The sequence below is a fragment of the Passer domesticus genome, chromosome W (genome assembly GCF_036417665.1).
Source record: "Passer domesticus isolate bPasDom1 chromosome W, bPasDom1.hap1, whole genome shotgun sequence".
In the NCBI taxonomy this organism is placed as follows: Eukaryota; Metazoa; Chordata; class Aves; order Passeriformes; family Passeridae; genus Passer; species Passer domesticus.
Genome location: NC_087511.1, coordinates 2,003,907 through 2,024,904, shown reverse-complemented (window position 1 = coordinate 2,024,904; position 20,998 = coordinate 2,003,907). Strand labels below are relative to the sequence as shown.

Here is a 20,998-nt window from a genome sequence, read left to right as displayed (position 1 = left end):
ATATGATTAACATGATTTTACACAGTGTTCAAATTACTTAATATTTTGCTAAATTAGGCACTAAAGCAAGTTTATGCCTATTATTACATCAAGTATGAATTCAGTCTGAAGCATAGTCACCTGAGATGATATTAAACATCCTTGGATTCAGGATAGCAGGACAAATCAGTCGAAGAAAAACAAAGCCACTGAAATGGGAAAAAAAGCGAAATTTTATTTTGTTCAATATTAAATCTATGATAAAATTAATGTAAAATTATGTAGTCTTTAGGCATTTAAGTCAGTGTGGAAATCTTTGTGAGATGACATCCAGCCTGTGCTCCATGCTTATTAATTAAAAATGTCTTGTTATGATTTCAACTATGACAAAAAACAAAATAAAACCAGACATATTGATTTCTCAATTAAGGTGAACTTCCGAAACTACCTGGGAAAAGCTTAACTGTAAAGTCATACTGAAGTCTGCAGTCTAAGACCACACTGCCTTTAAAAAGGAGGAGTACTTAATCTCCTGCCTCCTACAAGTGTTGCACTGTCTACTACCACAAGTAATTCATCCTACAGCCACTCATTTCCCCAAGCCAACATAAGGAGAGCAAGAGTGCACAGTAACAATGGAACCTCTCTTTTGGCAGTAACATGGCCTTAGTTCAGCTTGAACCAATCCATCTCCTAATAACAGTATGATGGTATGCTAAAAGAATAATACTGGATCAGCTACTTTCTTCACAGAACTGCTGCCACCCAGACAATCTAGAAAGCTAGGGAAAAGTACTCAGTTTGACTGCAGAACTAGGAACTTCTTAAACAGAAACCTAAATTGTTGTGTTGGTTTTGCACAGTCTGGTTCTTGGTAGTAGGGGCACCACAGAGGTGGCTTCTGTGAGAAGCTGCTTGAAGCTTCTACCATGTCCAGCAGAGCCAATCCCTGGTGGCTCCAAAGACAGACATACTGCTGGCCAAGGTCGGGCCAATCAGAGGTGGTGATAATGCCACTGTGATAACATATTTAAGAAGAAATCTAAACAGACTTTGTGGTGGAGTTTTAATTCTAGCTGAGAAGAGGAGGAAGTGAAAATGTGTGAGAAGAACAACTCTGCAGACACCAAGGTCATTGAAGAAGGAGGGGGAGGAGGTGCTCCAGGCGCTGGAGCCAAAATTCCTCTGCAGGCTGTGGTGAGGACCATGGTGAAGCAGCTGTCCCCCTGCAGCCCATGGGGATCCATGGGGGATGCAGAGATCCACCTGCAGCCCGTGGGGGAGGTGCCCATGCCAGAGCAGGTGGATGCCTGGAGGAGGCTGTGATCCAGTGGAAGACCCAGTGCAAAGAGAGAGGGCCCCTGCTTCCAGGCTGGAGCAGCCTGTCCTTGGAGGACAAAGAGACCCACATCACAGCAGTTTTGAGAGGACTGCCCGTGGGGGGAATTCTTGTTGCAGTAAGTGTGGTAGGACTGCTGCTCATGAGTGGACCTATGCCAGAGAAGTTCACAGAGAACTGTCTCCCATGGGAGGGACCCCAGGGCCTCACAGGGGAAGGACTCCTCTCCCAGAGCAGCAGAAGAAAATCTCAGTGGTGAACTGACCAAAACCCCCACGCCCTGTCTCCCTGTGCTGTTGGTGGGAAGGAGGGAAGGGCTGGGGGGAAAAACGTGCTTTAAGGGCTTATTTTACTTCTCATTATCCTCCTCTGATTCTGTTAGCAATAAATTCACTTTGCAACCTTAAGTTCAGCCTGTTCTGCCCTTGAAATGTTTTCTCCCAGTCCTTATCTCGCTCATGAACCCTTTGTTCATTTTTTTTCTCTCCTCTGCCCAGCTGTGGCAGGGGAGGGTGAGTGAGCGACTCTCGTGGGTGCCTGGCATTGGGCCAGCTTCAAACAACGACGGATGGCCTGAGGACAATTGGGGTATGAACCCAAGATGGACCTTGCAGACACAGAAAATTTGCTGCTTCTTACACTAGTCAAGCTGACTAAATTAGGAATGAGTCAATACCTATGTATGGTCTTTTACAAAGAAACAGAAATGGCAGCACTTTCTGAATTTTACAGAAGACAAGCTACCCAGGCACTTAAAAACTATCCACCTGTCTTTGAATATGTAATTATTCCTGGACCAAAATCAGTGCAGTAAAAGATAATATTCTTCACTGGAGGCTGCAAAAACCCCCACAAAACTCTATTCTAGAGACAAGTCACAAGTATCCACTTATGAAGAGAGAAAGGGACCCAGTATTTATAGTATCCAGCAGAGATCCCAGAAAAACTCTCAGTGTAAGCTGTATCACTTAAGGAAAGCCACATGGTGCTCTCTGGAGATGGGAAGAAACAGGAATAGACATGGTATTTGCTTCTAAGTTCTACACGCTTGCAATAGACTAGCCCAAACACTTTTGATGAGAGCAGCCTCAATCTGAAGGCAAAACTCCTGCAGAACACTGTTGGCAGGCATTTTATTGAAGATTTTTCTTCATTAAAATCTTGAGTCACTATTGTTATGAACATTAAATGACAGGAAAATAAGCATGGAAGGTACTGTACTAAGTACACTAATATTAACTGAAACTCTGGGGAAGGAAGAGTTCCCATATCTTCATTTCTGTCTCCAGCCACAGTGATAAACAAGAGCCAATGACAAATCATCTGGAAAACACTGTTCAATGGGAGATTAACCTCAGCAAATCAAATCAGTGCCAGATATTGGGTCGATTAGAAAGCTAGGCTTGCAAAAAAAAAAAGGTAATGCAAATGTAGAAAAGATGTGGCTTTGAAACCTTTAAATCTCCAGTAATGTTTAGAACAAGTGTCAAGATCTCATTTTTGTCAAAAGGGTTTTTTTTACCTGCACTAGCAACTGGTAGTGTTAAAGAAATAACTAATTATTCAATTGATTGATGAATGCAGACTGGAGTTTTTGTACTCGGTGACAGCTCAAAGGAGTCAGGTTCAGTAGCTTGCAACATTTTTAAAGAGACTCTGGAATGTTTTAACATGATTGGGCTGAAGCAGTGAAATAAAACTGGGACAGCATAAAAGTACGTCTTTTCCGAAATGAATGCCGATTCCAAGTGATCAGCACAGGGAGCCTTCACTGATGCAGAAAACTATATATTCCAGTGCAGAAAGTACCTCAGTGAAATCTAATGACAGTCCAATCACCTTTCTGAGAAGGTATTAGTTTCCTTAACATGTTATGTCTGTACTTTAAAGGATACTTATCTTAGCATGTGTAAGATTTTTCCAGTAATTAACACACACTACATGAGTCCCTGGATAAGGCACAGTCCTCCCAGATGGCATGACAGGAACATAATCATTAGAGGATATAGAAGGTTAACTATAATTTTGAGAGAACTTTTTCTCTTTCCCAGGATCTTAGATTAAATAAATTAACAAAATATAAGTAAATTCAAAGTTAAAGCTATTAAGTACAGCTATAGTGACCTCTATACTAGACCGTTAGAAATTTTCCAACAACATGACTAAGAATTTAGCAGATCCTCAATTGAGATATCATGCTCCGGTACCATAATAATTTTAAATATTCTTGTAATCTATATAAATACTAAAAACTTTTGTCACTAAAAGAAAAAATTGATAAGCACACTAAAGCATGACAGTAATAAGAAAACAAGATATTATTTTCAGCATAAAATGACAAGTAACTTACCTAACAACTCTTGTTCTCATTGTCGTATTAGCTGGCCACTTGTTTTGAACAGACTTCTGCAAGCATCCATAAATATATCTCAATGTCCTGTAAAAATAATAACTGATGAATAATTTAATTTAAAAAATTTAGAGTAAAAATAGCTGCTCAGAAAGCATCTAGTCCAATCTCCTCCAATTCAGACATAAGCTGTAAATTAATTTAAAATCTGCTATAACAGTCCATTTACAAATGGCAAATAAAGTCCTTGACTAATGCACTACTCTATTTGTGAAGGTAAAAATCTGATAAATCATGTATGCATTATATGTTTTATAATACTTTTTTCCTATTTCCCTAGGTAGCATTTCAATTAAAAAAAAAAAAAAGTTTGGTTTGGTGGCTTTTTTCCTTGATTTTTTTCCACTTTTTAACTGAATTAATAATAATTTGTGCATCCATAACTAGAGGTCAGGTGTTTCAAAATAGTTATGCAATAGTCCTCTCCTATTAAATAAATAGGAGCCCTATGTTGTATTTCAGAAAATGTTGAGATGCACCATATACTTAACAGGATGAAGCTTTTAATACTAACTGTGCTGATTTTATATTAATTGATTTTTGGTGAAGAGGGAAAAAGCCACAGAAGTGATTCTCTGTGAGGAGCTGCTAGCAGCTCCCTCCGTGCCTGGCAAAACCAATTGCTGGCTAGCTCTGAAAATTGGCACACTGCTAAGGCAATTAGAAAAGCTGGAAACGCCTCTCTGATGACATATTTAAGAACAAAAAAAACCCCAAAAAACAACAACAACAACAACAAAAAAACCCACGCGGAAGCGCTCTTGCTCCCTGCTCTCTAAAGAGAGGTGGGGGGACAGGCCGGGCCCCCTTCCTGGTGGGGCCAGCCAGGGTCCCTTCCCAGCGGAGGCCGCCGGGCCATGCTGCTAGGGGCCATCCCAGCGCCGCGAGCAACCATGGGGCCGGGGCAGCGCCGTGCGGCTGCAGCTTTCTCGGCATGGCTCACAATGGACTTTATTTACTTAGCCGCTTTTAACCAGCCATGCTGCGGACAGAAAGACAAAAGCGGCGGTAGCAGCTTTTCTTTTTTCGGTGTCCCGCATGAAGAAAAGGCGTGGAGTGGAGCTGGCAGCCAGCGAGGCTTGCCCAGTGCCGGCGGAGACCATGTGACCAATAGAGAGAGAAGCACTGCTAGCAACTCCCCGATTGTGGAGCCTGGACAAGATCAACCTTTCAGCGCTGCAGAGCTATATAAAAACTGTTTCAATTGATAGAACTTGAGAACAAACGAACCTACAGATACCAATCCTCTCCCGAGTCAGAGAAAAGGAAAAAGTGAGGACATGTGAGGAGAAAAATATGGCGACACTAAGATCGGTGCAAAAGAAGGAGGGGGAGGAGGACGTGCTCCAAGCATCAGAGCTGAGATTCTTCTGCAAGCCATGATGAGGACTATAATAGAACAGTTTCCCTGTAATTCATGAAGTGCATGGGGGGATGCAGCATTCACCTGCAGCACATGAGAAAAAAGCACTCGTGCTGGAGCGTGTGGATGCTGAAAAGCTGTGATCTAGTGAGAGGCTTGAACACAGAGAAAGAATCCTTGCTTTCAGAGATTAAGAGAGAGGACCTTTGCTTTTATACTCTAGAACAGCTCATCCTTAAAAACTGCACCCCATAACTAAATGGCCCATGAAAATCAGTTGTGGGAAGACTGCAAGCCATGGGAGGGACTTCATGTTGCAAGCAGGTTCCAGGCAGACTGTTAGCTGTGAAAATTAAAACCACCTTGAAAAAGTTCACAGAGAACTGTTTCCCATAGGAAAGACCCCATGGCATAGCAAAAGAGACTCCTCTCCTTAAGCAAAGTAAAAAAAAAGATCTTAACAAGTGGCAAACTAACTTAAATTCCCATATTTTGTTTCCCTGCGCTGTCAGTGGGAAAGAAAGAAGGGCTGGGGTGGGGGGGTAAGGTATTCTAAAGGTTTATTTGTGGTTCTCATTATCCTCTTCTAATTATGTTAATAAATTTTTCTTTATATGTTTTAAAGTTTTTAGCCTATTTTGCCCTTAAAGTGTTTTCTCCTAATCTTTATCTCACCCCATGAGTTTTCTTTCCCCCTCCTCTGCTTAACTATAGCAGAGGAAAATGAGTAAATTATATTCATGGGTGCGCTGGTATTTGGCCAGCATCAACCCATCACACTAACCTTACTATCACTGACACAAAACTTTGTGTGCTGTTCTGTGGTGAGTTGACCATTGCTAGCAGCTGAGCCCCCACCCAGTCACATGCTCACTTCCCATCAGCAGTGTGAGAAACAACTGCTCACTTTGAAAATTTAAAAAGGTTTATTAAACCTTGACAAAAATACAACAAAAAGACTAAATAAGGAAAAATTTGCAGCACTGGGAACTGCCCTCATGGCTATCACGTGGCCAGTTCATCCTCAAGATGGATGCTCAGTCTTTTATACCCCTGGGGGTTCCATCAGCCAGCCCTTGCCCCTCCCAAAGACTGTCAGTCAGCTCTTCTTTGCCATTTATTGGTGGAGACTGCTTTCTTGTAACTTGATTGGAGATAAGGTGTTGCTATGCTGCACCGCCCTAAGCAACAAGCTTTTCCATTCCCAACTGCCCCAGGTAAGGGACACATGTACACGCCTTCTTTTTACCTGTCCTAGACAACCCCGGCTGTCTGATGGCAACAATACGGGGGGGGGAAATGAACTATAGGGAGAACAGAGGACATCTAAACTACAATAACATAACTATACATCACTAAAGCTTTTCTTAATATCCACACAACAGTCATCCCTTAATTGCAAGAGCAAATTGTCTCATTATCCATCTATAACAATCCCCCCTTTTATATTTTATGTTATTTGGCTCGAGTAATTAACTCATGTTTAATAGTATCTGTTGATGTGGGTGAGGACAGTGGAAGAGGGTGTTAAGTAAAATGATTGGTAGAGTTTGTGAACAAAGGCCCAGTATGGCTTTTATTCCCACCTCCCATGCCTACAGGGTTGCTGCCTGCAGCAAGCTTATTATAATCTTCTCGGTGGCGAGTACAGGGGCCAACCTGGTCTTGGCCTTTGGTTCTCACTATATTTCAGTTTTAAGTGAATTATTTTAACATTTTTCATTGTTCCCCCCCTTAACAGATACTTGTAATTTTCATAGCACAATTATATTAATGACTAATACAATTTAAATTTTCCGTTTAAAAATGTTACTTAAACAGTTATCTAAAGGACTTAGTCGTGAAGCTTTCACTTGTCTTTTACAAAGTACAGTGCACATTTATAAGTTTTAACAAGTCTACAACAAAATTAAGGCACAAGGTAAGAATGTAAATAACAACAGTTTGAATGGGTTGGTTTATATTATTGTTGTAAGCTAAGTTGATCTCCACATATTGTACACAGGGAGTTAGGGGCTCCTCTGGTCAGTAGAGCTCAGTAGTGATACATATACATTGACACGCACAAACACACACATTTGTTTTCTCAGGTGAGACAGCAGCCGGATGCACAGTTGTGCATCCAAAGCTGTGTTTCTGGGCATGCTCAGCCCATGTCTGCATGTAAGGGTATGTGCAGAACTAGTACACACACACACAGGTACTTGTTTACTGGTATAGAGCCTTGGTATACAGAGGTACCTGTTAGCAGCACACACCTGCACACACCCACAGAGCTGTGCACGTTCTACTTGCACACGCTAGCACACGTGTGCCACAGAGACACTCACTTATGTACAGTCTCTACTAATGTGCATGTGTTCACAAACATGAGACTTGCTTGTACGTAGAAATTTTGTACATTAACACAAGCATATAAATCTGTGCACACTAATATGTGTAATGTTATCAACATGCATATCTTACATAGGGCTATGCTCACACTTGCAGAGCCTGTGCACACTCACAAACACAGGGCTGTACACTAACTTAGTCATACCTGAGAGGATAATTTAACACACATGCACATAATAATGCACACAACACGTGTACACTTTGGTACTTCTGTGTGCACCCAGAGCTGTGTACACTGGCATACACAGGTATTGCATGTGCAGACTCACACACCTTGGTACACATGTACCCATAGATACACACTGGCACATATGTGTAAAGTACTCCCCAGAGCTCTTTTTGGGAAAAGAGTAGTAGGATATCTACTGTTTGTTACCACCCTGCCACTTCTAGGTGGTATTGTGCCTTTGGGGTGGGATCAGACAGTGTTGTTTTAAAGGAAAGGTTAAAGAAAGACTGTGTTGGACTCCCGTCCCCCATCTCTCACCCCACAACGCTGGGAGGGCACAAAACTGAGCACTTTTTGTTGTTCCATCCCCCCCTGGGGGCTTGATTGGCATGAAGGAGACGCTATTTATTTAGACTGTGGAGATTTGGACCACCACACCTCCTACAAAGAACAATTTCAGCATAACAAGCATAAAAAATTTGGCTTATCTCCCTCACAAGGAAAAGAGGCCTCTCCCCCGAAAGGCACACAAGCCAGAACCAGAGAGAAAGGCACCGAAAAGAGAGAGAACAAGGCACAGCACCGGCCGCCACCCACCCTCAGAACGATGAAAACACTGAGGCACTTCCCAGCAGATGAGACTGAAGGCTTTGAAATGAAAAGGTGTCAAACCCTCAAACTTTCAGTGTTCCCATGGCACACATCAACACGTCTCACCCTGTACCTCCACTCTTCTAAGGCTAAGTACAGACCTGCTGCATCCTCTTGGAAGAGGGCAATCTAAACTCAAGTCCCCTTCCCCCAGCTACTCAAACAAGAAGCCATCCTTCCTCCCTTGCCAGGTAAAAATCAAGAGTATTTCTGGTATAATGAACAGCACTTACAAACACAACACAAAAATTCTCATCAAACCAGTCCTTGAACTGCCTAAACCATTCAACATAATCAGGCAGTGCATCAAACCCCCCCACAGAGAGAACAGCTTAGCTCTGACACCACTAAAATGTCACGCTGCCAACAGCACCCCTTTGCAAAGTCTCTACAAGGTACCTGGAAACTGCTTTCCCCAGAAAGCCCTGCAAGTTCGCAAATGAAGTGACTCCAAATGCATCAATGAAAGTGGAATGCTAGCAAAAGCCTCCCAACCCATCCCACAATGTCAATCACAACTGGATCTGCACACAAAACTTACCAGTAATGTACAACATCCAAATATGTGACAGTGAACAAGACATCCCTACAAATGCACTGCTCAAACAGTAAATAAATAGGTCATGGTATTCTCTACCCCTTTCACACCTACACTGTTGTGTTTTGTCAAGAGATACCTCTTACCTTTTAACTAAAAAGGGGGTGCTTTGAGATAACTACCAGTTTCATCGACAGAACCTGTCTCCTTGATTCGTTAAAAGGAGACAGAAAGAGAGAAAGAAAGAGAGAAAGAAAGAGAGAAAGAAAGAGAGAAAGAAAGAAAGAAAGAAAGAAAGAAAGAAAGAAAGAAAGAAAGAAAGAAAGAAAGAAAGAAAGAAAGAAAGAAAGAAAGAAAGAAAGAAAAGGGAGAAAAAGAAAGAAGCTGTGCCTTCTTGGAAAGTAAGAGCAAATTATATTCTCGGAACATCAGTGGAAGCAGCTGCTAAGCCACTCACATGGTGCATGGTGCTCTCGTGTTCGCATGGCTCTACGCCGATGTATATCACAGGGGGGTTTCTGCAGCTTGATGCCCCAGCCAGCCCCGCTGGGTGCAGTTCCCCCCCCCCCCCCGCCAGCACTCTCGAGTCACCATGGGCTGTGGCAGCCTTGATTACAATGATTTCAGTCTCCCAAGACCGCTGCTGGGGAGAGGGGGTTTTCAGATGTCCTGCTTCTCCCTCGGCCTCGGGATTCAGCGAGACCTGCTGCCTGGGGGCTGTAACACTTGCTGCCACTTGTGCAGGGCCGGGCCACCTGCCCGCCAGTGATTTTTTTTTTTAGCCGACTCGGAGCCAGTTGCGGCGCACCACCGCAGAGGAAATGTGTTCAGTTAGGGTCGTCCACCAGTCCTTGCACTGGTACGCTCCTGCTCCGGATCTGCTCAGCCCCACACTGATGGGCTGTAGAGAAGCTCTCGCACAACTATAAGTTTCTGACTCTTAGTGGTCTCTACGCAGAACACATGCTGTGGCAGTGCTGCCAGGCTGGTGACCGCTGTGATTTGCAAGGTTACACAACTGAGCCCACCCGCTAACCTGGCGGCACTGCACCTCCGAATCTCTCGGTCTACGAAAGTGCATGTCCCATCGCCGGCAGCCCACACCAATGGACCTGCGGGTCCGGGCTCTAATGCCCCCACCCCTGGCATCACCGAGCCTAAAGGCACTCGGCGCCGGCGGTCCTGTGCCTCGAAACTCCCCTGGTCCATTAGCATAGCTTTTACTACCAGCAGCCCTGGACTCCAGTGCGTCTGATGGCCATGGTCACCCTCACTTGGGTCGGAACCGCTGAAAGCCACTGCGCTGGACGCTCCTGGCTCGCTACCGCCCATGCGGGCCTGCGCAGTCCCTGGCCTGGAAACCCCACGCACTCGGCAAAAGCCGCCACCTGCAGCCCTCCCGCCACCTCTGGGCACCATCACCCACGTGGTGGCCCAATCCCACAGCTCCACAGAGGAGCCGCGACAGACCCCGCGCTCCGGTCAGTCTCTGACCCCCAACAGCGCTGCACACAACCACAGCACCACACCTCTGCCAGTCTTCCCCCGTCCCCACTGGGCTGGTGCGCACCAGAAACTCCACGCCCGCCACTGCCCACGTAGGCCCGTGTGGCCCCCAGCCCGGAAACTCCGCGCATTCGGCAAAAGCCACCGCCGGCAGCCCTCCCCCTGCTCACGGTTCCCCCCCCCGCCTGTGGGCACCATCACCTATATGGCGTCTCGATCCAACGGCCCTACAGAGGAGCTGCAGTGGCATCTCCACACCCAGCATGGCTGCAAACACTGCTCTATGCAAACTTGGCCCCTGGCCACGTCCGTGCTCACTGGTCGGGAGAACCACCACAGCAGCTCCATGAAACCTCGCTCGCCCTCTTCCGCAGCCCCACCCAGGGAACCCGCGTACTTGGCTTGTCCCGAATCACTGTGGCCAGGTGTGCCTCGGCTGATAAGCTCTGGAAGTTATTGCACAGCTTGTGCACCAGGAGCTTACTGCACTCATTGCACCGCTGCTCCACGTGGAGCAGCACACAGGACGTGCAAAAGACGAAAGCAGGGACCTCCTGCCCAGTGGGACGCGTGAGACTGAAAGATTTGTAAGTGCTAGAGAGCACTTGGAGGATGCCAAGTTGAGAGCTATGATGTTAGAGTGATGGCAAAAGTCACCATTCAGTAGAAATGGTGCTTGTGTTGGGACGGGTAGTTGAGGTAACTTTCCCAGCCCACAGGCAGCAGGAGGGGAAGGACCACATGGCTGCCCCACGTGGAGAAGCGGTGCACTGAGTGCAGCGAGCTTCTGGTGCACTGGCAGCACAATAACTTCCAGAGCTTGCCAGCCGAAGCTTAAGAGAGACAAGCTAATGGCGGCAACTGGGAAGCACTGCATGCCTAGCTGTGGTGACTTAGTAATGCCGAGCGGTAGCGCTTGGCAGAGTACCCAGAGACCGCGGGAGGGCTGGTGTAGACAGGGATGCCAGTGAGAAAAAAAGGTGTGCGCAGGGATTCCCGAGTAGGGACTGTGTGGGAGAAGGCGGACAGGGTATCCCCAACCCACTAGCAAAAAAAGAAGAGAGTAAGAAGCCGGTGGGGGGTGAGTCTGCGTAGAGTCGTGTTCACAGCCGTGCTTGGCGGGGCGGGTTTCATGAGATTGGGGTGCCACGTGGATAGCAGTGCCCAGAAGCGGCGGAAGACCATGGGCAGCGGGGAGGCTACCGGCAGTGACTATTTCGCTTTCACTGAGTGCGTGGGGTTTCTGAGCCAGGGACTGTGCGAGCCTGCGTGGCTGGTGGCAGTGAAATTAAAATTTTAGAAGTTCACTTGAGTTAACAAAATGAATTAAGCATTTAAATTTTTAGAATTATGTGTTGAATTTTAACCTTTTACTTAAGAAACCTCTGCCATGGTACAAAGGGCATAGGAAATGCAAATTTCTGAAGCTTCTTGCATAAGGAACAATACCAGAGGAGACCAAGGGATACAAAGAATCCAGATAAAGGGGCTCCTCTGTCTCCAAGATGATCAAGAATGACAGACGGACTCAGATAAGCACCAAAAGACCTAAAGCACACGCACAAAGGAGAACAGTTCAAAAGTTCAATCATGAGGAAGACCACAACCTTCAGCCTCAGAGACCACCAAAAGACCCCCGTGTGACCACCACAGCGAACCACGCATGCCCAGAAGGGCGTGGACCTATTTAGCATACAAGGCGAAGACAGGCAGGGCCAAGGGTTGAATATGCATGGAAAAGTTGTGCAACGTATTGCATATGGAACACCTTTGTGAATAAAGATGTGGGTCAGACGGAAGCTCGAGGCACAAGTTTTCACGAGAGCTATCTCGCTTGTGCCAGGCACTGACATACATACCCACTTCATAACTACATCAGGTTGTGGAGTCTATTTATTCCGCGTATCACTTCAGTGGGCCAGGGGAGGCACCTAGCACAGTGACTTTTGGCGATGCCAACCTGACTGGGGTTGGCCACGACGGTCAGGTGAGTTGGAGCCCAGAACTGCCAGTCTGCCGATGGGGGGCTACTAGCAGCAAGGGCTGTGCTCATGGACCAGGGGGGTTTGGAGGCACGGGGCTGCTGGCAGCAAGAGCCGTGGGCAGCGAGGGTCTTTGGGCTTGGCCCTGCAAGGGGTCGGGGCATTGGAGCCCAGAGCTGTCAGTCCACTGGTGTGGGGCTGCCAGTGGTGAAGGCTGTGCTTGCAGACTGGGGGAGTTGGGCAGTGGGAGCCATGGACAGCGGAAGCCTTTGTGCCTGGCACTGCTAGGGGTTGAGAGCTCTCTGTTGTGCGGGGGTCTTGGGGGCCCACGTAGGGTGGCTCTCGGTGGTTGCTCCAGGCCGGGAGGCACCAGGGAGTTGAGACACAGCAGCGGGGAGATCAATGGAGCCAACCTGGTAGTGCAGGGGACAGTCCCTGAATCACAAGCAAATTGGTTTTTTTTAGATTTTGCCCTTCAGAAAGAGTTTGTTTGTTTGTTTTCTTTTCTTCCTCTTTTTTTTTTTTCCCCTTCTTTCTTCGCTTGTTTTCTTTCTCCTTCTAGCTAATTGGGAAAGTGGGCCTTACTGCAGGGACCTGTAGTTTGCTGTTTGGGGGTCCCCAGGGAGAGGATCCTCTTCCCTCTTCTCTTGCCCTCCTCTGGGCTGCTTTGTAGTTGGGGCTGCTGGGGAGCATTGCACAGGCTCCTTGAGTTAAGTTTTATGAATAGAAAGTTGTATTTTTTTTAAGTTTCAGAGTTAAAAAAAACCAAGTCAAACCAGTCAGACTTCTTTGGGTGTGCTGCCAAAGAAAAAGTCCTTAATCACCCGTTAATGGCCGGTAATTAACTATTGTTTCTCTGATGCTGGCCGCTTGCCAAGAAGATACCAAGAGAAACCCTCCAGGGTAAAGAGAATGGGCAGTGACACCAGAGCCAACATGCAAATGAGAAATGCATGGCACCCTGGGTTTTTACAGTTTTACAGTTTTTACAAGAAAAACCCCTAAAATCACGAGCCAACAAGTGACTTAAGTGATGTCTAAGGATGGGAGCATAGTCCCGTACCTGCTTGGACCTTTTTGTTTCTCACCCTAACCTGAAAAGATACTGATTAAAGAGACACCCCGGGTTTTTAAACAAACAAGCTAAGGACTCTACGACTCTCCCGTGAGGACAGAGTCCCCAGCTCTGTCTGCAGACCAGTGGACAAAGCTGCATCATCCTCCTTCTTCGTGCCACGCCTGGGAGCAACGGCGGTGTGGGCGCAACCCGTCGATTTCTCCCCACCTGAGCTGATTCTTCTTAATAAAGGCATTAAAAAGGAGAAAGATCTCCTGCCCATTTATTTCAGCTTGGGGCCTCTTCCGGGATAGCCACGCCTGAAGAGGACACCAGGACTGGGACGGCCGCCCACCCTGGATCTGCAGGACAGATGGCTATCACGACCAGAGAAGATCGGCTTGGGACAGTGACACGGAGCAGCGCCGGATTGGTTAGACTATCCGGCGGCGGGAGAGGGAGGCGAGCGAGTGTGTGTGAGTGAGACGAGGGCCGGCAGCTTGGCCCCTCAAAGCGAGTGAGGACCCCTCAGTACCGCGGTTCCGCACCCCCGCGAGGGGGCCGGCCGGGAAAAGGGGGAAGCGAGTGGAACTGGTGGATTGAGGCGCCTCCAAAGGGGTAAAGAGGACCCCCCTCCGGGCGTGCGGAGGAAATAGCTGTATGAGTGGCACGCACCCCAAAGGCCCTGATACAGGTCCTAACGAAGGAAGTTAGGATTTAGGATATCAGGCAGTTTGGCCCTGACAAAGGAGGTCAGGCACCCCTCAGAAGCCAGGGTTTCGAGGTTTGACTGTTTGAGCCTTGGCAAAGGAGGCCAAGGTCTCTCTAAGTCCTGACGAAGGAGGACAGGCAAACCTCAGAGGTCAAGACCTCGAGGATGTTTTTTTGTATTTTGGTTGTTTGTTGAGTCTTAGCAAGGGAAGGCGAAGGTCTCAACAAAGTCCTGACGAAAAGGGTCAGTGAAATTGGAGTTTTGGCAGGAGGTCGAGACTTCGTAAATAAGATATATTTCCTTTAGAGAAAAAAGACATCTTTGTGATTTCTTTAGAGACAGAAAAAAATGGGAGGGTGCAGTAGTAAGAAAAGTGGCCAAAGACTGAAGAATATACCTCCCCACAGTCCCCTAGGTGAACTATTAGAGAAATGGGACTCTATAGAAGGCACAGAAAGATTAGATAAAGTTAAGATGATACATTACTGTTCAGAAGTGTGGCCAGAATTAGAGGTGCAAGGAGGATGGCCGTGGTGTGGGACGAAAGACAAGTGGATGTGTCAACAGCGGAGTAACTATCTGACGGCCTGAGAAAATACTGATGCTGAACAATTATTATATGTAGCTTGTTGGTTGAATGCTGTAAAGAATGAAGGAGTGCAAATTTGTAAAGTGCAGAGCAAGAAAGAAGGGAATGAAAGAGGGGATGCTGGAGTTAAAGAAATTGGTAAAAGGTGGGACCCCCTAGACTACTTGCCTCCTGATGCCCCTCCACCCTATAATCCTCTCCTTCGAGCACCTCAAATAGCAGATCCAGTTCTTCTCCCAGCTGCCATGGGGGCCATTCCCTCACCACCCCCTTCGACTCCTTCAGCTGCTTCTGCACCACCACTAATACCTACTCCACCTGCTGCATGCTCCACCCCTTCTCCAGCTCCACCTAACATACACCCAAGCTCTTCTCCCCCTCCTACTGCAGTCCCTCCTCCTCCTCCTAACTGGGACATAAATGCCTCCTTATCTAGTAACCCCATATCACCAGGTATAGCCGTTGACGTACAGCAAGTCCAAGCTAATGCTAATACCCCTCAAGTGAACAATCTTGTGTCTGAATATAGGCCATACTGTAGTACCCGATCCAAGACCTCCAAGGCAGAGAAACTTTTTCCCCTTAGAGAAGTTCCTATGGGAGGAGTAGCAGGAGGTGTTGGTTTTGTAAATGCTCCTCTAACTGCTTCTGAGGTGAGAGGATTCAAGAAGGAGTTAGGGAATTTAGTTGAAGACCCCGTGGGCATTGCTAACCAAGTGGATCAGTTTTTAGGTCCAAATTTCTACACATGGGGGGAGATGAATTCCATTCTAAATATATTATTTTCCCCAGAAGAGTCCCGAATGATTAGGGCCGCAAGCATAAGAATTTGGGAAAAAGATAACCGTCCAGGGCCCCAAGTGCCATCAGGAGAAGAAAAATTGCCACTAGTGGATCCCAATTGGAACCCTAACCAGGAGGAAGGGAGGAAGGCCATGATGGAGTACAGGTCTTTGATAATTCGGGGGATCAGAGAATCAATTCCCAAAGGAACTAATACAAAACTGGCATTTGAGGGTATACAGGAGAAAGATGAAACTCCGGCCACTTGGCTTAAGCGCCTGAGGCGGAACTTTCAGTTGTACTCCAAAACAGACCTGGATACCAGAGATAGTGAAATGCTACTAAAATTCCATTTTCTTACTAAATCTTGGCCTGATATACGGAGAAAACTGGAAAAGATTGAGGATTGGCAAGAAAAAGATATTAATGAGTTATTGAGGGTGTCTTGGTTTGAAAAGACAGGAGTCTGTGAAGGAAGGCAAAAGCCTCCTGTGAACTGGAAAAGGTAGACCCCCTCCTTCCGAATTATCACAATTTCAGAATTAAAAGGGCTCTCAGGCAAAGATATGGGAATGGGAATAACAGTTCTTTACTAGGAAGAAAAAAAAAACTAAATAACAATGTAATTTAGTACAAGCAAAAAAAAAACCACTAGCAGAGTGAGAAAAACCTGACACCCTGAGAAGTCAGGGTGTTGATAGTAGTCCAGCCAGATGATGGCTGCTCCTCCTGAAGCGGCGATCTGCAGAAGGGTGTAGATCCTTTCTGAAAATGCGGCGAAGGAGCAGCTGGGCCTTGGTTCCTGATTCCTCTGGGAAATCCAGCGAAGAAGGCTGTCTGTGGTCTCAGAAGTGCTTGTTATATAGTGGCAGGGATGCTTGGCTCCTCCCTCTGGGTGGAGCATCTCCCAATGGGATGATGTAACTAATCTTACCAGCCACAATGAGTAATTCAATAGCCCATTAGCAGGAGATTATCTTCCTGGCAGTGTCATTGTTCTTGAAAGAGATAAGAAAAACTGCCTAACCTCCAACAGATGGCAAAATAGAATACATGCTTATTTTACAAGCCAGGACATTATCCACCCCTTATTCTATTTCCATCTGTATCACAATGAAATCTTATACTCAGTTTTCACTTAAGACCAGGTTTCCCTGTGGTACACAACGGGTTTCCCCATCTTTCTGCATTACCCACCAAGTGTAACCAGGTCCTTGAGCAAAAACAATCCCACGGATGGGTTTGTCTCTGCCTGAGGTGGGATTAATCCAGACAGTTTTCCCTAAAATACCCTTCATATGTACCACCGGGACTTTATCTCCATCTATTGTGTGCAAGGGTTCAGACTGGGCAGGGCCAGCTCGATTGATGGACCCTCGGGTGTTGACCATCCAGGTTGCTTTTGCTAGGTTATTTTCCCAGTTTCTAAATGTTCCCCCACCAAGTGCCTTCAGGGTAGTCTTAAGGAGTCCGTTGCACCGTTCAACTTTGCCAGCAGCTGGAGCATGATAGGGGATATGATATATCCATTCGATACCATGTTCTCTGGCCCAGGTGTTGATAAGGCCGTTCTTGAAATGGGTGCCGTTGTCAGATTCAATCCTTTCAGGTGTGCCATGTCTCCATAGGACTTGCTTTTCCAGGCCTAAGATGGTGTTCCGGGCAGTGGCATGAGGTACAGGATAGGTCTCTAGCCATCCAGTGGTGGCTTCCACCATGGTCAGCACGTAGCGCTTGCCTTGGCGTGTCTGGGGCAGTGTGATGTAGTCAATCTGCCAGGCCTCCCCATACTTGTACTTGGACCACTGCCCCCCATACCACAGGGGCTTCACCCGCTTGGCCTGTTTGATGGCAGCACGTGTCTCACAGTCGTGGATAACCTGAGAAATACTGTCCATGGTTAGATCCACCCCTCGGTCTCGTGCCCACTTGTAGGTGGCATCTCTGCCCTGATGACCCGAGGCATCGTGAGCCCATCGAGCCAGGAACAACTCCCCCTTATGGTGCCAATCTAAGTCTATCTTTGACACTTCTATTCTCGCTGCCTGATCTACCTGCTCGTTGTTTCGGTGTTCCTCATTAGCCCGACTTTTGGGGACATGGGCATCTACATGACGGACTTTCACCGTTAGTTTCTCTACCCGAGAGGCAATGTCTTTCCATATATCAGCAGCCCAGATTGGTTTTCCTTTACGTTGCCAGTTGGCTTTTCTCCACCTTCCCAGCCAGCCCCATAGAGCATTGGCTACCATCCATGAATCAGTATAAAGGTAGAGCTTTGGCCACCTCTCCCTTTCAGCAATGTCCAGGGCCAGCTGAACGGCCTTGAGTTTAGCAAGTTGGCTCGATCCACCTTCTCCTTCGGTAGCTTGTGCAACCTGTCGTGTGGGGCTCCATACGGCTGCTTTCCACTTCCGGTTCATCCCTACGATGCGACAAGAACCGTCAGTGAAAAGAGCGTAACGTGTTTCCTCTGCTGGTAGTTGGTTATAGGGTGGAGCTTCTTCAGCTCTTGTCGCTTGTACCTGCTCCTCATCGTCAGTGAGACTACAGTTTTCACCTTCTGGCCAGTTCGTAATTATCTCTAAAATCCCAGGGCGATTCAGGTTTCCAATACGGGCGCGCTGGGTGATGAGGGCAATCCACTTGCTCCATGTGGCGTCGGTGGCGTGGTGGGTAGTAGGAACCTTTCCTTTGAACATCCACCCCAGCACTGGTAGTCGGGGTGCCAGGAGGAGTTGTGCTTCCGTGCCAATCACCTCTGAGGCGGCTTGAACTCCTTCATAGGCAGCCAAGATTTCCTTCTCTGTTGGGGTGTAGTTGGCTTCGGACCCTTTGAAACTTCGGCTCCAGAATCCCAATGGTCGACCTCGAGTCTCACCAGGCACCTTCTGCCAAAGGCTCCAGGACAAACCATTGTTCCCGGCTGCAGAGTAGAGCACATTTTTGACTTCTGGTCCCGTTCTGACTGGGCCAAGGGCTACAGCATGAGCGATTTCCTGCTTGATCTGGGTGAAGGCTTGTTGCTGCTCAGGGCCCCAGTGGAAATCGTTCTTTTTGCGGGTAACCAGGTAAAGAGGGCTCACAATCTGGCTATACTCGGGAATGTGCATCCTCCAAAAACCTATGGCACCTAGGAAAGCTTGTGTTTCCTTCTTGCTGGTTGGTGGGGACATAGCGGTGATCTTGTTGATGACCTCAGTGGGAATCTGGCGCCGTCCGTCTTGCCATTTCACTCCCAGGAACTGGATTTCTCGGGCAGGTCCCTTGACTTTGCTCTTCTTGATGGCGAAGCCAGATTCTAGCAGTATCTGGATGATCCTCTTACCTTTCTCAAACACTTCTGCCGCTGTGTTCCCCCACACAATGATGTCATCGATGTACTGCAGGTGTTCTGGAGCCTCACCCTTTTCTAGTGCAGTCTGGATCAGTCCATGGCAGATAGTGGGACTGTGTTTCCACCCCTGGGGCAGTCGGTTCCAGGTGTACTGCACGCCCCTCCAGGTGAAAGCAAACTGAGGCCTGCATTCTGCTGCCAGAGGAATGGAGAAAAACGCATTAGCAATATCAATAGTGGCATACCACTTCGCTGCCTTGGACTCCAGCTCGTACTGGAGTTCCAGCATATCCGGTACAGCGGCGCTCAGCGGTGGAGTCACTTCATTCAAGGCACGATAGTCCACAGTCAATCTCCATTCTCCGTCAGATTTGCGCACAGGCCAGATGGGGCTGTTGAAGGGTGAGTGGGTTTTGCTGACCACCCCTTGGCTCTCCAGCTCACGAATCATTCTGTGGATGGGGATCACGGCATCTCGATCCGTCCGATACTGCCGGCGGTGCACTGTCGAGGTCGCAATTGGCACGAGTTGCTCTTCCACCCTCAGGAGTCCTACTGCAGACGGGTTTTCTGACAGTCCAGGCAAGGTGTTCAATTGCTTAATGTCCCCTGCCTCTACAGCAGCTATGCCAAAAGCCCACCTGAGTCCCTTTGGGTCTTTGTAATAGCCGTTCTGGAGGAAGTCTATGCCCAGAATACACGGGGCCTCTGGGCCAGTCACTATAGGATGTTTCTGCCACTCCTTCCCAGTCAGGCTCACCTCGGCTTCCACCAGGGTCAATTGCTGTGATCCCCCTGTCACACCAGCAATAGAAACAGGCTCTGCCCCCACATGTCCCAATGGTATCAGGGTACACTGCGCACCAGTATCAACTATGGCATCGTATTTTTGTGGCTCTGATGTGCCAGGCCATCGGATCCACACCGTCCAGAAGATCCGGTTTTCCCGTGCCTCTCCCTGGCTAGAGGCAGGGCCCCTCTAACACTGGTTATTATTCCTCTCCTGGGTATACATACTAGAGGTCCCTTCAAGGGGATCTGACAGATCGTACCCAAAAGCTTGGTCATGGGAGGTTGAGGCTACCTTCACCTTGGTGGAACTCCCCCGGTTAGAGTTTCCCTCCTTGAGTTGACGGACCCGTGCTGCCAGGACAGAAGTGGGTTTCCCATCCCACCTCCCCATGTCTTCCCCGTGGTCACGCAGGAAGAACCACAGATTAGCCCTTGGGGTGTACCCTCTCTCTCTAGCTGGGGAATGTTGGGCTCTGACTTTGGGGCCTGTGACTCGTATGGGTGCTGCATTAACCTTCCTCATTTCCTCCCTCATCTCTTCTTTGAACTCCTTAATCACAGCTGAGATATGAGCCTGCATTGGGCCATTAATCATACTCTCAATTCCTAAGTTTGTTGGCAACAGAGCCCACTGTCTCTCGGTTAGTGTCAGCATCAATTGTTGCAATGAAAGTGGTGTACTGAGATGGCCCCAGATTTGCCAGACTCCACAGCATTTGCCCTGTGCACCTGACCTTGTCGGGGTCATTATTATGTTGTCCATCCCTCCCAAAGAGTACCTCTAATACTGCCACTTCCCTTAACTGTTGGATCCCTTCCTCCAGGGTCTTCCAACGCATTCTATGGTGGTGCTCCTGCATTCTCTCCCTGTGGACAAACCTCTCTCTGACACTCATTAAAAGCCGCTCCCAGAGAGAAAGGGATCCTGGCTCCCTTACAAAAATCTGATTCATACCTGAGTCCTGGGTTAAGGGTCCCAAGTTCCTTGCCTCACCACCGTCCAGCTGCACGCCTGTACCCATAAGGTCCCAGACCCGGAGTAGCCAGGTAGTATAAGCCTCACGCCCTCGTCGCACAATGTCTTTGTGCAGATTACGGAGACTTTCGTACGTCAGGGACTCGGTGATGATCGCAACCTCTGGCTCCCCTGTGGGTTGTGAGGTTCCTCCATTCCTATCTCTATCTGGGTGCTCTGCTTTCATCTTAGACCTCCTTGTTTCTACCGGGGCAACTGCTGCTGGCTGTGACTGCCTTTGTGGTTCAGCTGGAACCTGGACAGTTGTAACATTTGTGGGTTCCACAGCTGTACTAGTAGACTGTCCCTCTTCAAGGCAAAGGGCGGGTTTCTCACCAGCTGGTGAAATGCACCCCTTCAGCATCTCTTGCATCTCCTGCAT

At 47.7% G+C, this 20,998-nt stretch overlaps 1 protein-coding gene across 4 annotated transcripts in view; it reads right to left on the bottom strand.

The window, feature by feature from the left end:
* Window positions 1–20,998, bottom strand: part of LOC135288996 (ras GTPase-activating protein 1-like) — a 166,931-nt gene that overhangs the window by 45,761 nt on the left and 100,172 nt on the right. For all 4 annotated transcript variants that reach the window (XM_064402374.1, XM_064402373.1, XM_064402375.1 and 1 more), the window contains exons 20-21: window positions 3,669–3,755; window positions 121–188 (exon numbers count right to left, since the gene is read on the bottom strand). In XM_064402374.1, the coding sequence (XP_064258444.1) occupies window positions 121–188; window positions 3,669–3,755 (155 nt within the window). The remainder of the gene's footprint in view (window positions 1–120; window positions 189–3,668; window positions 3,756–20,998) is intronic.